At 36.5% G+C, this 17,023-nt stretch overlaps 2 protein-coding genes across 3 annotated transcripts; both read left to right on the top strand.

Moving 5' to 3' along the window:
- The first annotated feature begins 372 nt into the window (after positions 1 to 372).
- On the top strand, positions 373 to 1,368 carry LOC137721691 (uncharacterized). Of its 2 annotated transcripts, none has more exons than XM_068460715.1 (3): positions 373 to 525; positions 740 to 924; positions 1,320 to 1,368. In XM_068460715.1, exons 1-3 carry the CDS (start codon positions 447 to 449, stop codon positions 1,338 to 1,340), a joined length of 285 nt encoding a protein of 94 aa, XP_068316816.1. In that variant the 5' UTR covers positions 373 to 446; the 3' UTR covers positions 1,341 to 1,368. The 2 variants fall into 2 exon arrangements, with proteins under 2 accessions (XP_068316816.1, XP_068316817.1); XM_068460716.1 differs by having other exon boundaries at positions 386 to 525; positions 743 to 924.
- A 3,704-nt stretch (positions 1,369 to 5,072) lies between these two features.
- LOC137722552 (cell number regulator 8-like) lies at positions 5,073 to 7,849 on the top strand. Its single transcript, XM_068461582.1, has 3 exons — positions 5,073 to 5,490; positions 6,865 to 7,067; positions 7,362 to 7,849. Exons 1-3 carry the CDS (start codon positions 5,193 to 5,195, stop codon positions 7,599 to 7,601), a joined length of 741 nt encoding a protein of 246 aa, XP_068317683.1. The 5' UTR covers positions 5,073 to 5,192; the 3' UTR covers positions 7,602 to 7,849.
- The last annotated feature ends 9,174 nt before the right edge of the window (positions 7,850 to 17,023 follow it).

Below are 17,023 nucleotides of genomic sequence, written 5' to 3'. Positions count from 1 at the left end.
CCCAATTGACATCTTTGTTTTTTTTTTTTGAATGATCCAAAAAACATCAATCTATCCTTTTGTTAAAATAAAAAAAAAAAAAATTATTCTGATGACCCTTCCAATTCAGTTCAGGTTACCTTTTTTTAAAAAAATTTGTATTTTTTTCTAACGTTCTAATAAAACCGCTACCGTTTTATTTTAGAAAAAGTAAAGCCTATGTGGTAGTACTGGACTCACACTAACATTAATGTTCCAACCCAACAGATCAATATCGGTACGTCGCAACTTATTGCTGTATGGGATGGTGACGGTTTCGATTGTGAAATGCTCATAAATAAATTAAAAATAAATAATATAAAAAACCTAAATCATCTCCCATGCCTTGCTTCTTTCGTGAGCTGATTCTTCCCTTTATATAAGTACTGCTCATTTTATGTTCTGAATGACAGTCATTGGCATGAAAAATGGAGAAGCTCAAGAACTCTACAATCTTCACCACCTGCCTTTTTCTCTTCCTCCTTGCCAAACCTTGCTTTTCTAAAGGTTTGAATCAAACAAAATGGTTTCCGCACGCCTTTTCTCTCCGTGCATTCCTGTTTGTTTCTTTCGTTTGATTTGTTCAATCTACCAGAAATCTATCAGTTTTAATGGAGAAAATTGTATTGGGAATCACTCTCCTGAAATAATTTGAATTATGTGGTATGCTCATATAAATTAAGTTTATTAGTTTGCTAATTTTTTTGGTGGTGTGTTTTAGTAGGTGGATCGGATTTGATGGATGCTGAGGTTTATGAGATTGATTATAGAGGTCCGGAAACACACTCATCAGTTCCACCGCCTCATCATTATCATGGGAAGAAGCCTAAGCTTTTGATTCACAAAGAAAACGCCATGGCAACCCCAAAACCTGAGAGCATTAAAGGTGCAAAGATGGGAAGAAAGGTAAGAGCTCATGCACTTACATGGATTAGCTCTTTTTTTAATTAATTTATTTTAAGTTCTTATTGGGGTTCAGCTTTTTTTTTTTTTTTTTTTTTAATTATTCGAGCGATATTTTATTTAATTTAAATTATGAAGAGAGTGAATTCGAATTTGAGTACATAGATAGCACTTTGTTCTAGCGACTAAACTCAATTTTGCAACTCTTTTTAATTTGGATTTAGGCTTGTGTGACAACATTAATATGTGGTCACTCTGATTTCACAAGCTCTTTAGAAGCTTTTGTAAACTTAATTCGCATGGTATTTTATGTTTCTAATTATATGTATTATATATATATATATGTATATATGTATATATATTTGTTCTGTACTCTTATGTTGTAATTTGCTTTGCAGGTGAAGAAAGTGCATGAATGAAGAAAGTCATCTGGACAGTGGGAGTGTTCGCAAATTAGTCCCTTTTAGTATTTTAGATTTCAATCTGAACATGTATTAATATAGGCGATGAATATATAGCAATCTTTAATTCGTTACAAATTTTAATTTATCGCCTTTGTGTAAATGAAGGACTCCAAGATCTTATATATGCCCGGAACAATGAATATAATTATCGTTGTAACTATCATTAATTTTATATTTACTAGGCCTAAGAAATAAACAATTCAACCTACGTAGTTTATCAGTAACATGCAATGGAATAGAATTACTTCACAAATTTAGCAGATGGTTCCGATGAACTTTTCATTGAGACCGCTACACCGCCACCTATAGTTTAAAGATGAAATTGATGGGATATTACTAATTTCTGAAGCAATCTCCGCTGCTGAATATCACAATCTTACGATAGTTGAATTAGGCAACACATCTCATTGGAGATCATGAATTTAAGAAGGCATAACACGATCTTGGGGCTAGTGTGATTTAGTTTATATTTCGTTAACCTTGCTAACATTACGTGACGGTACGAGAGTTTAGGGTTATGGTTTGAGAACGCAAGTGGGATGGATATATCAGATTTTCCTATCGTTTCCAGCGCTGGATGAACATTAATTTGCGTAATGGTTTGGTGCGTATTGTAGTAGCTAGTGCAATAGATGCATCATGCATGTGGTGAGACACATGTAATGTGGCAGAGTGACTTGGCATTGTTTCTGCATGATAGTAACGCATAATAACTATGATGGACGAGTTGGATGCCACTTGGGGAACCACACACTTACAGGTACTTCCTCTAAATTTAATGCTTCTCAATGTCCAGGATAATGCTAGTAGATTAAATTTTTAGATCAAATTTGTAAGTTAGGTGATTTGTTGTCAATAAGAAATAAGCATGTTAAACAACACTTAAGTAAAATTCAATCGTCAACAACCACATCATATGGTTTACAAAATTGGTCTAAATAATTGGTTTCTCTAGCATTATCCTTTATTTAAATCATATGATGTGGTTGTTGATAATTGGATTATTATTTAAGTTTTAATTAACGTGCTTATTTTTAATTGGTGACATATCACATGATTTGTAAATTTAGTTTAAAAAGTTAGTCTACTAGCATTACTCTTTCCTTAAACTATCTACTTATGAAGATATTTTTTTAGTGTGACCGGAATACGGGGCCGTATGTCACATGCCATTATACAATTGAAGGGAAGTTTTTTTTTTTAGATGTCCCTCCAATTGTATAATAAAATGTGACGTACCAACTTATACTTCGGTCACACTAAAAATTTCTTCTACTTATAAAAGTGGTCCACATTCTATTAGATAATTTAATTATATTTTTGCAGAAAAATATGTTTAAACATTCAAAAATAAAAATGGGGAATCCATTGGGCCCTTCACCACCTTTTGATCCATCATTTTAGTCAGCAAGCATTTCATGGAAGTTGAGAAAGAAAGAGGGCTAACAGCTAAAGAGATGTCTTTTCTTTTTTTATGATTTTTATGGAGAACGACTTAAATAAAACGAGTATATCATTATATGGCATTCTGATTTAATAATTTTTATGTGTAAATTTTTTTTTATTTTTTGGGTGGCTTCGATTTCGTTAAGTTTTACCATTGTCATTAACAAGAGCTATGAGTTTGTAAGCTTCGACAATGGAGACTCGTCAATAACGTTACCCTCTACTAAATACGTACAAGACTCTTAATATGCATCAAGATTCAAGATGGTCAGTTGACAAAACAAACCCTAACTAATATGCATATACCACAAACATATAACATTATATCAACACCAAAGCTTAAAATTAACACCAATCAACCTACAAACTGATTGGCGCATCAAAACTTCACAACTATATCCACTACCCGGGGACCTGCAAGAACATAGTTCCAACACCAGCAAATCAAGACATGAATCCAGAACCAAAGAAGAAGGCAAGGTAGAGCTCCGTGCCGAAACCAAGTCTTGATTTCACACACCTTTAATAACTGAATGAGCGACGATTCGCTCTTAGGGTGGGTAGCAGACACAAGAGCTCGGTTGTCGTACTCAATTGAAAGCATGACTTTTTACAGCAAATGAGAGTCAATAAGGCGAGGGTGGAGCGGAAAAGGAAGCGACCAAGGATGACGAAAAATTCAGTGCACATTGCAAGAAAAGTGAACAATTGGAGGAAAACCAAAACAGGGGAAGCCGGTTCCCAAATTGAGACAAATCTCAGACCCGTAATCACCAAACCGTCGAATGGTAATTGGGACAAACCACCATCTTTAGAGAGATGGGCAAAACAACGCTTAAGGGAAAAGAAAGATGGGGACAGAGGTAGAGAAGGAAATGGCATGGGCTGTCACGGACCACAGACCCAATAGGAGGCGGCATTTTAGAGCAATTCTATTACGTTTTCTCTGTCAAAGCTGTGAATGGAAAGTTTCTCCTCCAAGTGTTATAATTGACTTACTTGTAGAGGAAGGATTTGCATCCTCTCTTGAGCTAATGGAGAGGATCCTTCTGACCAATCATTGTGGACCGTTGGATTTTTATCCAACGGCTACAAACATGGAGTTCCTTTAAAGTTATAATGATTGTAGCCATTGGATAAAAATTCAATGACCCACAATGATTGGTCAAGAGGATCCTCTCCATTAGCTCAGGAGATGATCCAAATCCATAGAGGAATGTGCAAGGCATTGAGTCAAGTTGTGCAAAATGAATGTTTTACACCTTTTAATGAAATGAAATCTACTATCGTATCTTTTTCAAAAAGAATTTTTTTTTTTATCAACAAATGAAGGGTAATGCATCAAATTGTGCAAATATGCCCAATATGAGCATAGGCTCAACCCCGACGATGTACATATTTCTCAATTTGACTAAAGATTAGTTATTGAATGTTTGTAACTTTCTATTTTTGATACAATTTATTATTTTCCATCTTTATCTTAACTATAATTTTAATTGGTAAAATGTGGGATTGGACTAATCCTAAAATAAAAAAACATGAGATTTGGAATACATATGAAGCCCACCTCTTGTTAAACTTTAACTTTGCATATTTTGGATTATCTAAAAAAAAAAAAATCTTAGATTAAATAATTACCACTTATTATTACCATCTAATGCTATTATATTTCACTTGTAAGTGGGTAATAGATTTAATTCGCGTAGATAACGAGTTCGATACAAAATTATTATTGTCATTCTATTGTATTTGACGTAGTCCACCCCATCAAACCTCTAAATATACACATATCGGTGTTTCGATGTAGAAAATGCTTTCTTAAATAAATAAATAAAAATGTCAAAATGATTCTTTAGTTTGGATTTTCCTAAATCAAAACCTCAATTTGGGTGATTTCTTCTTCCTTGAAGATACCCAAATTCTTCATTTATTCGTTACAACTTAACCAAACTGACAGTAAGAACATTCTCAATAGCATGGTTACATTTCGACAAAAAAAAAAAAAACCAAAAAAGCATGGTTACATCCGCCAGCCAATAGTGCTTTGCCACGCAAGAAAGTCGACAACACGGCAGTTGGAGATGGTGTACGTGGCAAGAGACTTAAACCGGCACAAAGTTTATGACCCCAGTAGCTGCCACAGCAGATGAAAACCACCAAACAACGTTGACTGGTGGTGTGACGTGGACGAACGTTGTTACCAATAATGCGGTTAACGCGGTTTGTTGTATAGATACCATCGACTTCGAGACAGCTGGTTTTGTCCATTTTCATTCCGTCGATCCAATTTTAGGGTTTCAAAATTCATTCTCTCTCTGCGATTCGATTTCTGGGGTTTCTGATTTCTCTCTGTGATCAATCATGGCGACCAACAACAGGGAGAGCAATGTCCAGGAGGAATCGAGCCCTCTCCTGAGCAAGCAATTCGAGGAGAACCAGAAGGATGCTGAGAAGCCCGCCAAGGCCTCGCCGGAGAAATCGCCGACGGATGTGGGGAATGTGAATGGAGGTGGTAATGGGTGCGTGTGGACCGCCGATGGGCTGCCGTTGGGGCACGGGAGCGTGATGGGTGAGCCTATGGGTCGGGCTCAGTGGGACTCCAGCATCCTTGCTTGTCTTGGCCGTAATGATGAGTTCTGTAGCAGCGATCTTGAAGTTTGTAAGTTTTTTTCGTTTTTTTATTGTTGATTTTATTGAATTAACAGCTTGGGATTGTGTGGTGTTTGGATGTCTGTTTTATTGTGCCCCCAGTAGCTTGGATTTCTTCGATTTTCGATAACAGATTGATTCAATTGCCTTTTTTTTTTCTTTTTTTTTCTTTTTTTGAAATTACGTTGAATTAGCTAAGGGGGTTGTATTCAATTGAGAATTTGAGAGACTTTAATAGATTTATAAATCTATGGATTTTTATGGAGTTTAATTGAATTGTAGAGATTCTATATAAAATTTTGATTCAATTCCCTTGAAATCTCGTGTGGGGAGAGGTGAGATTTGTGGATGCTTAAAATACACTATGAAATCTCCCCACTTCCCTCTAATTCCTCAATTTTCTCAAATTCTTTAAAATCAATTTCTAATTGAATACATCTGGAATGTTATAAACCTCTTTAAAATCCTAATTGAATGCACTTGGATTTCTAAGGATTTTAATAAACCATCTTAAAATTCTAATTGAATACACCTTGAATTTCAATGAATCACTTAAAATCCTGATTGAATACCTTAGATTCATTAAAAGAATTAAAATCCCTCAAAATCCCAATTGAATACACCCCCTAAATTTAAATCTCTTTGTGACAGCTGTTCGATTAATCCTGAGTAGACTATGTATTTGCTATATTTGCCGGATTGGATGCATTCTATGATTATATGATAATTGTAGAATTCAAGGATATGTTCTTTGTTGCTTAATAAGAAGAGGGGATTTTGTGAACTTTCTGGAATAGCTATGCATCTTGTTGATTACTGCTGACCCAAGGGGTAGCGTGAACGTGAATGGCCAAAATGTGTTCTTGGATGTACCATTCTGCAATTTGGTATTCGTTCTTGATTGGATCACACTTGGAAATAGCTTTTTGAGTTTACTGCCTTACCCAAGTTGAGGTCTTGGATAATTTTTCATTGATCTTATGTCTTTTACCTCATTTTTCCTTTGATTTTCTGTAATGGATACTCTTACCTTCTTATACAAACAAGGGTTTTGTTGCTTAGCATTATATCAACACTCAAATTCATCTAGTCCCTAAGTTTGAGTGAACATGAGTGGTTAATAAAATAAATTGTTTGTTCATTCCGCTTTTGTATGGGCCGAGGTACTGTGAAGAAACCTTTTAGTTCAGAAATTTTCAACTTATTTTCCCACTGGATATGAAAATTGTGTGCCCGCACGAAACAGTTCGATAAAGTTTTGGTAATATTGATAATAGGGGCTTTGGGACTATAAGTTCATAGTTTTCATAAATAAACTTTCCCAGTGTTCTTCTCCCACATGCTATTGTCAATTTGCATGCTAACATTGATGTCATTTGGGTAGGTCTTCTTGGAAGTGTGGCTCCTTGTGTGTTGTATGGAAGCAATGCTGAGAGACTTGGATCTGCTCCTGGGACGTTTGCAAATCACTGTTTGCCATACTCTGCTCTTTATCTGATTGGGAACACCTTTTTTGGTTGGAACTGCCTTGCACCGTGGTTTTCATATCCTAGGCGTACTGCCATCCGCCGCAAATTCAACCTAGAGGCAAGTTTTATATTTCCCCCCTCAAAATGCATACATTATTGTAGTTTAAATTTTGCTTATAATATGTATATAACTTTTGGAATGCATGTGGTGTTTTTGATCGTTGGACTCTCTTAGTTACCCTTCTTTTGTTCGTGGCTTTACAATGAGTCTAATAATCATAACAGAAAGTACTTTAATTGTCCGACTCAAAGCGTTACATAGTGAGCATGTGTATCATTCTATATATTTTTACCAGAGATTTCAGGAGAGATATTAAATGTGTGTTTTTTTATGATTTGTGGTGATGAGCAGGGCAGTTGTGAGGCACTTAATAGGTCTTGTGGGTGCTGTGGTAGCTTTATGGATGATGAGCAACAACAGGAACAATGTGAGACTGCCTGTGATTTTGCAACACACGTGTTCTGTCATCCATGTGCTCTATGCCAGGAAGGTCGTGAGATCCGTCGCAGGCTGCCACATCCTGGTTTCAATGCTCAGCCAGTTCTGGTTATGATTCCTCCTGGGGAGCAGGCCATGGGCCGTGGAGCTTGAGAATTGAGAGCGTGTCCATCCTGGCCATTGGATGCTCGTACTCTGTTTATACGTAAGTGTGTTTTGATATCTGGAACTGTTGTTAAAGTGCATTAACTTATCGCTGAACCACATCTTTTACTTGGTTTTCGTAATCAAGTTTAAATAAGATAAAGATGAAAGTTATAAACTTTTGTGTATATGTAATACGTAAAATCTGTGGTCGTGCTTGTTCGGTGGATTCAGACTATGATTGAAACTTCTTTTTACTGTTTGGTTTCTAAAGGAGGCTATTTTGTTTATATCCACCTTTTGTGTACATGTAATACGTTATCTCATCAAAATATTGGTACTCAGGATCTATATACATCCCACAAATTTATAAATTTTCTTTGATCTGCTAGAGCCGAACCCATTTCTTTACACCGCTAGGGCTGTGGCTTATTAGATTATTCATCATAGAGATTAGAGGTAACAAATACAAAGAGCTGTGCAGTTGCAACTCATGTGCTCGAGCAACACGTTCAACTTCATAATCCTGCCTCATTGAAGTTATCTTGAGCGGGAATTCCCGGAACTCCTAGCGTCCAACAGACCACCTTGAACGGAAATCGCAGGACACACTTCTTCCACTGTGCTACCTGTTGCTGGTACCAAAATGCGGAAAGTCTTGTCCCATCGTGTAGCTCAATATATTCAGTGCCATCCCAACAAAGAGAGCAACACGGAACAGACGGTTGATGGACATTCACAAATCCGGAAGTCGTAAACCGACGTACCGGTGAACGGTTACAACAAACTGAATCAGTGAATCAGTTGAGAGTTTTCCAGCAAGACATAGGAAAGAGCATCAGATTGGTAGCTTCATCATAATTTTATCTGCTAATAGAGTTGATATAAGAGGGCGGCATGGTTTACCTCGAACAATCGGAGTCCCTTACACCGCCAGAATTGAATGTCTTGCAAACAAAAATCCAAGATTTTTGCTTTTCTATACAACCTGCGCAGAATGTGACAACAATATGAAACGAAGCGATGTTGAAATATGATTCTCACAGCAGAATCAAACACACACACACACACACACACACACATATATATATATTAGAAACTTGCATACCATTCGGTACCATCAAACATTGGAATAATTTCATTTTTAAGTTATTAAACAAGATAAAACATGTAATCTCTCTCTCTCTCTCTCTCTCAGAGCAACATGATGGAAAAACAACAAACCAAACAACCAACAAGAACACCTTTACCCAAAAAAAAAAAAAAAAAAAAAAAACACCAACAAGAACACATGAATTTATACTGGTTTGGCAATTGGCATTGTGGCCAGCATCCAGTTTGGAGACGATGGAGCAAACGAGGAAACAAATTTCATCGTAGACATTAAGAAAACAACATAGGAGACAGTGGTGGAGCCATCATGGGGTCATTGGTTCTCTTTGACCCCAATAACTTCAAAAACTCCATATATATTTGGTTTTATATTGTATTTGACCTCTATAAACTGCTAAGGCAAACTAAATTAAAATCTCTTCTTCCTACTTCTTCTATTTTCTCCTATCATATTTGTCTTCATTTCTCTCTTCTTATATGAAATACTTTAGTTGAAAAACTTTGGTAGTCTTCAACATTACTTTATAGTATCATGCATTCACCCTCAACAAGTTTCTACAAGTAATTGTAGCTGTTGTATGTTGGCATAAACTTTCGACATATTTTGACAAGAATTGGTAGGTATCTACTAAGTGCTTGACGGAACGGCCCAATGAAGCTTTTTGGTTGATATTCCCATTATTTGAAAATCTTGGCTTTGCCATCATTTCTTTCTTTTCTTTTGCAAGTGCGCAGCAACTCCCCTTCTCTTGCTTGACGGCACATCCGCTAAGCTGCAAGCTGTTAAAAGGTTTTCCAAGCAACACCTTCCAAGCTAGCAATGATATTTGAAGCCCAAGCTGATGCTGATGCTGATGCACTTCAAATTAAAAAGATGCCTCAGTTAGTACTTCTCATATGACTGAAGATCTAACTTGAAAAATTAATTAACCCAACCATATTCGAAAACGCTTAATAGTACCTTGATTAGAAGAGCGACTGACTTGAGTTGAATAATCTTCACAACATTACCGCAAAATGTAAGATTACTGAATTTGGTTCCACCCAGGTTGAAAAATCTTGTCGCTGTACTAATTCACGAACGTTAACTACAGATTTGAAGTACAAAAATATGTTAGAATAACTTTGAATTTTCATTAATTAAACATCACTAGGTTATGGGGAATGAAGCTCTCGTGCGCATATCAAGCAATTAATTGAAGTGAAAAGCGTGCGAATAAAAAAGAATACATGACAAGAAATTGTTTTGAAGGGGAAGAAGAAGAAGAACGAATGAAAATCTTACTGTTGATGTTTGGAATAAGAGAAATCTTGGGCCATTCTAAGCCGCTCTCCTTGTTGCATCTCTCACTTAGAAGGGGACAATGCCAAATGTCTAGCTTCTTCAATTTGGTGAGACATGACATAGCTTCAACTGATGGTAGATACATCAGATTTCGCCAAAGGAGTGTATTTCCAAATGTGTTAAGGAAGAGAGGTGTTGAACTGTTTCAGGCAGAGACTTGAGCTTAGGCCAACCCCACAAGCTTAATGTTTTAAGAGATGCGCAACACTCAAATGCATCCAGAGGCATGGAAGTGAGCTGCTGGCAATTCCTCAAGAACAGCTCCTGAAGGCGACCTCTCGTCACCCAAGAATAGATGGCCTTCAACCACACAGAAGATTCCAAGTCACTGTGTCGTTGAAGGCCATCTATTACATCCTCATCATTATTAGTGCTTGACTTGTCTGCCTCCCATACAAACCTTAACTTTTGAATCTTTGTCTTCTCTGCTGATCTTGCTTTCTTTGCTTCTTCATAATCTCTCACAAGCTCGAGATTATAAATCGATAGCTTGCCTTTCAAGTTCTCTAAGCCACCTAACTCGTCCACTCCACGACCTCTCTCCTTACCCACAATGAAAAAAGATAATGATCGGAGATTAGCCAATCTCCCCATCCCAACTGGAAATTTCATGCGATCCTGGTCAAAATAAAAATGCCTCAAGTTTACCAGATTTTGAATTTCCTCAGGAAACATTCAGATACCTCAAGTGTTTCAGCTTTCCAATTGAAATCGGCAATTTCTCAAGATCAGTTGCGTATAAATTTAAGACACGCAGACCTTCAAGGCATGATGAGATGTTACCAACAACTTCTCCATTCAAAAACACTGTTCGCAGTTTATGAATACTTCGTCTTGGAATGCTTTGTTGTGCTGAGGTAGAAATTTGCGCCATATGTCGAATCTCATTGGAGTCTCTGTTTTTTTATTTTAATACATACTTTGCAAGATCATGCATAAGATTGTGCATCTTGAATTTGGTAACACCATTATAGCCCCTTGTAACATCTTCAAAAAAAGAGTTCTCCAATAGAGTGTCAAAATATGTGTCTCCAATCTATTCCAACTCTAGAAAATGAGAAGGTTGAAGCAATCTCTGAGCCATCCAAAGTTCGATTAAGTCATCCTTTTCAATTTCAAAACCTTTCTTGGACATTGAGCAATATGCAAAACATTGTTTCAAGTATGGTGAACTCTACTTATCAAAACTCAACTTCAAAACCGAAAAGTTTCTTTCTTCATCTTCTAGTAAATCCCAAATTGGACTTTCTTGAATTGACCGCCATCCATCACTAGTTTTAGAATACATCATACTTCCCAAAACCTATTGATACAGGATTTTGAATCTCTATTAAATGGTAGTAGAGTAAATTCAACAATAATAAGAGGGAAAAATAGCAAACTGTTGAAACTTATTGATATAAAGCTTAAGAGTTTTTTTTTTTTTTTTTTTTTTTTTTTTTTTTGTAACAAAAAGTTTAGGATAGAGGAGGTGTCCCCGGATTTCACTATTTAAAATTTCGAATCTTGTATTTTGTATTCATATTTGTTGACGTATTCATATATACAACGTATCTTCGTGGAAGTATTTAATCCTTTTGTGATTTTCCAAATATCTTTACATATTTGGGTAATACTTGCCGATATGAACATGTGAGCGCAAGCGGATTGTAATTTGGAGTTATAACGAAAGAGTTAGAAACGAACAAAATTGAGGGCAAAATGGTCATTTGACCATAAATCTAGAAGGCTCAACAAAAATTTGTGAAGCCACGTGTGTGGCTATGATGGAAAGGAAAGGAGAGAAAAGAGAGAAAAACAGACCAATCAAAGAAGAGAGGAAGGAGGGGAAAGGAGAGACCGAGTTGGGTCGTTTTGACCCGTTGGGGGATTCACAAACCACCATTTTTGGCACGACCTTATCTCCCTTATCCGACTTCCATTTTGGGTGATCTTGGTGTCCATGGAAATCTCATGACAAGACCAGCATCTTGGTGTTGTTAGATTTTCCATTTTCTCACTCAGTTTTCCAAGTTGAAGCCACAAAGTGCTGAGGGTTTCTGGCGAGTTTTCTCATTTTCCAATGATTACGACAACGACTATCATCGATCACCACCACCAATAGACTCCCCTAAACCCTAGGAACAAAGCCCAAGTAGTGGTGGAGGCGTCAGAGCACATATGGAGGTCAAATTGAAGCACACCAATTCCTAAGGTTTCCGGCAGTCCAAGGACAATTTCAAGTTTTGCCTGGCCAAATTGGACTTGGGCCTAGGTATCAAAAATACTCTCCTCATTGAGATCTACATGCCTGTAAAATTTTGTAATTTTTGGAAATAGTTGAATTTCCCGACGAGTAGGGGTGGCTGGCCGCCGCGTGGGCTGAGACCTCACTGACCATCCTAGGCTAATTTGGATACCCCGATTCCATATTTGACATCCGTTTAGTGAAATTCCAAGTTTTTAATATAGTTTCGTAGTTAACCACCTAGTTGGCCGTCATGGGGTCATTATATGAATTGACGATCCGACAGTTGGATCGTCACCAAACTTTAATGCGATATAGCACGTAATATTTGAGGACATTAAGATCTGATGGATTGGGAATTAGACGTATGGATCTTGATGAATTGAAATTCTAAGTTTGTAAAACCAAACATTGACCGCTACTTAATTTTAGTGATTGGCGGATATCCGACCGTCAAATCATTATGAAATTTTAGTATGTTGTTCTATGAGCATAATGAGGACCATAGGAATTTTTGGATCCAAAATTCAATGTGCGGATCTTTCGGATCGAATTACATAGGGTTATGAACCCCACTGTTGACTGAAAGTTGACTTTCGGTCAACATGTCTCGAATTGTTTAAAATACTACAATTGGTACTACTAGAGACTAAGTGAAGACTAGTGGGCCTACAATGGTTAGTGAGTGACATTAATAAATGTGATATGGTTATTATTCTGGTTTCGTATTTAATGTTTTTTGTGGATATCACTTGATTTTATAAATGTGATTTCTATTTGAAATGTGATTCGATTTATGGATTGGAAATATTTATGAAATGTGATTTGACGTGCATATTTGAAATGTGATTTGATTTATATGATTGGTATGATGTGATGAAATGTGAGGGCTAGTAGTGGACCGTTAACCCATTGCCATAGGGTTTGTTGTTTCAAGCTTTTTTTATAACCTATTTCATTGTTTCATTTCTCGCTCCGTTGACCCATTCTAAATTTAGTACTTGTGCTTCGTTTCATTTCGTTGAGCCTTTGCAAATTGAGCACTTGGTTCATGTTTTGTTTCTTCGAGCCGTTGATATGTTCTTTGGCCTTCCGCTCGGTTACATTGAGTGATCCAAAACTGGGTTTTCGCTGGGGTTCCATTGAGTGATCCGGAATCGTATCCTACTTTAGATTTCGTTGAGTGGTTTGATATCCACTGTACTCCGCGATTCCGTTGAGTCGTTCGAAATCATATCCACTCGGATTCCGTTGAGAGGTCCGAAATCCCTTCTACTCCGCGATTCTGTTGAGTGGTTCGATATCCATTGTAGTCTGCGATTCCGTTGAGTCGTTCGAAATCGTATCTACTCAGATTCCGTTGAGAGGTCCGAAATCCCTTCTACTCCGCGATTCCGTTGAGTGGTTCGAAATCGTATCCTGGTTTGGATTTCGTTAAGTGGTCTGGAATCTCGTTTGGTATTTTGGTTCTGTTTAGTGGTCCAAAATCCCATTTGGTATTTTGGTTCCGTTGAGTGGTCCAGATCCCGATGTTGTTGGATTTCGTTGAGTGGTCCAAAATCCCATTTTTTTCAAAGGTGTAGGCTTCGGCTGAACTGTGTCATTATAGCCTTGCATGTTAGTGCATTGTTGGTGTTACTAATTGATGTGATTGTGGAATGATGTTGGAAAGTCTATGTGTGTGTGAATGGCATGATGACAATTGTTGTTTAGCTTATGGTTGATGTGTAGTATGGTACTTTATGTTTTCTGCTGGAAGTATTTTACAAAAAGTTTAGAGTTTAACAAATAGTGAACTACGAATGGCTTAATCCCTAGTTAGGGTACGTAGGCAGTCTAACGAGGAGGTTAGATGCAGCCATAAAGTATACGAAAATTACTACGAAATTCGAATATTGAGGTGTGCTTTGTACATATCCCAGAGGTGGGGGTATGTTGCATATACGAATACTTGATGATTTCACGTGTCGATCCTGGACGTATGTCGGGACTGGGGCATGACAAGAGGCTACCCGATTCCAGGGTCAGGGCATACCACAAAGCCTCTTTGAGGACTTATGGGGTCGTAGCCATGTTTTTGGTTTTTACATATTGCTTACCAAGATAGATTGCCAGTAACGGAACTCGAACCTAGGCCTTTAAAACAAGGGGTATTCAACTTGGTTATTAGGTTAAGTCTAGTATTATATTGTCTCAACTTTTATTTCTTTTGACACTCATTTTACATTTTTTTTTTTAAATATTAGAGATAAATTTAAATCTTCTAGGAATCCATGTGCAGAATATACGACCCTAAAATGACATATGAAACTTAACTGAAAGGCACAAAAACATAATTTAGATAGAAGTCAAATTAATTTGTAATATACATACAATTTAGACACATTAATCTATGATAAAGGTTGATTATAAAAAGAATTTTTCATATAGGTAGATAAATAAAATTAACCTGTGATAAATGTTGATTTAAAAAAAATTAAACTAAAATCTATAAATAGGATTTATTGTCACATCCTGGGCTTAACTTCACCGTAGCACGATATTATCCGCTTTGGACCCCGACCACACCCTCACGGTTTTGTTTCTGGGAACTCACACAAAAACTTCCCAGTGGGTCACCCATCATAAGATTGCTCCAGCCCAATCTCGCTTAACTTCAGAGTTCCGATGGAACCCGAAGCCAGTGAGCTCCTAAAAAGCCTCGTGCTAGATAGAGATGGGAATATACATATAAGGCTTACATGATCCACTCTCCTGGGCGATGTGGGATGTTACATTTATAGCAGGAAGAAGAACAAAAAATAAAAAAAATAATCATAATAATTAAAGAGATAATTAGAAAGAAACTTAATTTTTACAATATATTTTATCATTAAAGAGAAAATTATTTATAATAAAATAATTCTAAACTTAAGGGATTCGACTTATTTTAATAAATTGAACTATTCTTAATATTTGGTCAAAAAAATTGAACTATATCAAGTTTTCAATTAAAACAAGTAGTTAGCTATTTTAACAAAAAACCCAACAAAATATTTCTCCATGAGAATCTTTAAATGACTCCCTAAATTAACATAATGAATAGTCACTCTATAAACTTATAGACTTGGATAGATAATTTGACATTAGGCAACTATTCAAGAAATAATAAAACTCTCCAATTATTCAATCTCTCATCTTAAAGCTCTCTCTTGACAAACTAACAAAATATCAAAGGTTTGTTAAAATAGAGAGTTTTATTTGAGATGTTAAGATAAATTGATTTACTAAACTAATTTTTCAACACTATTGCTAGTTAATTTAGCAAAAAAAATTATTAGAAAGCCACAATAGTCAAAAGAAGCGTAGTGTGTGTGAGAGAGAAAAACTCTCCACCACACACAAAGGCCCAGAGAAGCGTGGGATGATGATGACTAGGATTGGAAGAAATATCTTCCTACTTTACATGCATTGTTTATATAGTGTGAAGTGCTTGTGTGTAAAATAGTACCAAGTAAGGGAACAACAAAACAATCTCTATATAAAGAGGTAGAGAGAGCAATGTAAAAGTTTGTAGAACCCTAGCTATGTACATAGCAACCATATGAAAGAGGAAGAACAAGAATTTTCTCTCATGTGATGTGACAAAGGTCTATGTACCACACAGATCATCTAAAAGAATCAAGTTAGGATCTTCCCAAGAGGAAGCCAACTTCTGAGTTCTTATGTGTGAGTGGTGGAGATAATATGTCTCTCCGATATTGAAATATAAATACAAAAAGTTGTGAGAGAGAAGCCAAGAGGCCCCTTGCATGAATCAGAATTTGTATAAAATTTCATTCTTTCTTCTCTTCCTTGTCCAAAAATTCAACACAAACATCTATTGGAAAATAATAATGATGATTGAAATGATATGTTCCCAACAAAATGTAACCTAAGGTCTGCTAGGGCTTATATTGGGGTTTAATTATGTGATATTATTCTTCTTACCAAGAAGGAAAATATATATAGTGTACAAAATTGATTTACAAGGAAAGAAACATCAAATAACATCTATCCTAATTACATCCTGATTACAAGGACCCAAACAAGCAACTAAACTAATTACAAAGGTCAACTCTCCAACATTCCCGCCTCAAGTTGGTACATAAATGTCATTCATGCCCAACTTGACGAGAAAGTTATAAAACGCTTAACTTGCAACAGCTTTAGTTAAGATGTCCATTAATTGATCCTCTTACTTTACGAATGGAAATTGAATAATATTCTCATCCAACTTCTCCTTAATGAAGTGTTTGTTAACTTCCAACTGTTTCGTGTGATCATGATGGATTGGGTTGTGTGAGATATCAATAGTTGCTTTATTATCACAAAACAAATCGGAGGCCAATTTTGAAGGACACCCAAGCTCTGCGAGTAACCTCCGAAGCCATAATAGTTCACATACTCCTTTTGCCATACCCATGTATTCCGCCTCTGTACTTGATAAAGCAACCACTTTCTGTTTCATACTATGCCAAGTCACTAAATTTCCTACCACGAATGTAAAGTATCCAGATGTGAAATGTCGATCAGTAATGTTCCCTGCCCAATCTGCATCGATATAACCTTTTATCCAGCAATGATCATTCTTGGAAAACATGATGCCTGTACCCAAGAAGGACTTAAAGTATCATAGGATGTGTTCAACCGCACCTATATGTGTAGTATTCGGGGACTGCATAAACTGACTAATAACACTTGCTGCATACACAATATCAGGCCTGG

The sequence above is a fragment of the Pyrus communis genome, chromosome 17 (genome assembly GCF_963583255.1).
Source record: "Pyrus communis chromosome 17, drPyrComm1.1, whole genome shotgun sequence".
Lineage (NCBI taxonomy): Eukaryota > Viridiplantae > Streptophyta > Magnoliopsida > Rosales > Rosaceae > Pyrus > Pyrus communis.
Note: the sequence above shows the minus strand (reverse complement) of the source record. Positions and strands in the feature narration are given on the sequence as shown.

Bases quoted from the DNA above. Each gene is read 5' to 3' on its own strand.
- LOC137722552 (XM_068461582.1), top strand. From the start codon at position 5,193: ATGGCGACCAACAACAGGGAGAGCAATGTCCAGGAGGAATCGAGCCCT. The intron at 5,491-6,864 runs GTAAGTTTTTTT...TCATTTGGGTAG, and splicing joins TAGCAGCGATCTTGAAGTTT to GTCTTCTTGGAAGTGTGGCT. The intron at 7,068-7,361 runs GCAAGTTTTATA...GGTGATGAGCAG, and splicing joins GCCGCAAATTCAACCTAGAG to GGCAGTTGTGAGGCACTTAA.
- LOC137721691 (XM_068460715.1), top strand. From the start codon at position 447: ATGGAGAAGCTCAAGAACTCTACAATCTTCACCACCTGCCTTTTTCTC. The intron at 526-739 runs GTTTGAATCAAA...GGTGTGTTTTAG, and splicing joins CAAACCTTGCTTTTCTAAAG to TAGGTGGATCGGATTTGATG. The intron at 925-1,319 runs GTAAGAGCTCAT...TTTGCTTTGCAG, and splicing joins GTGCAAAGATGGGAAGAAAG to GTGAAGAAAGTGCATGAATG.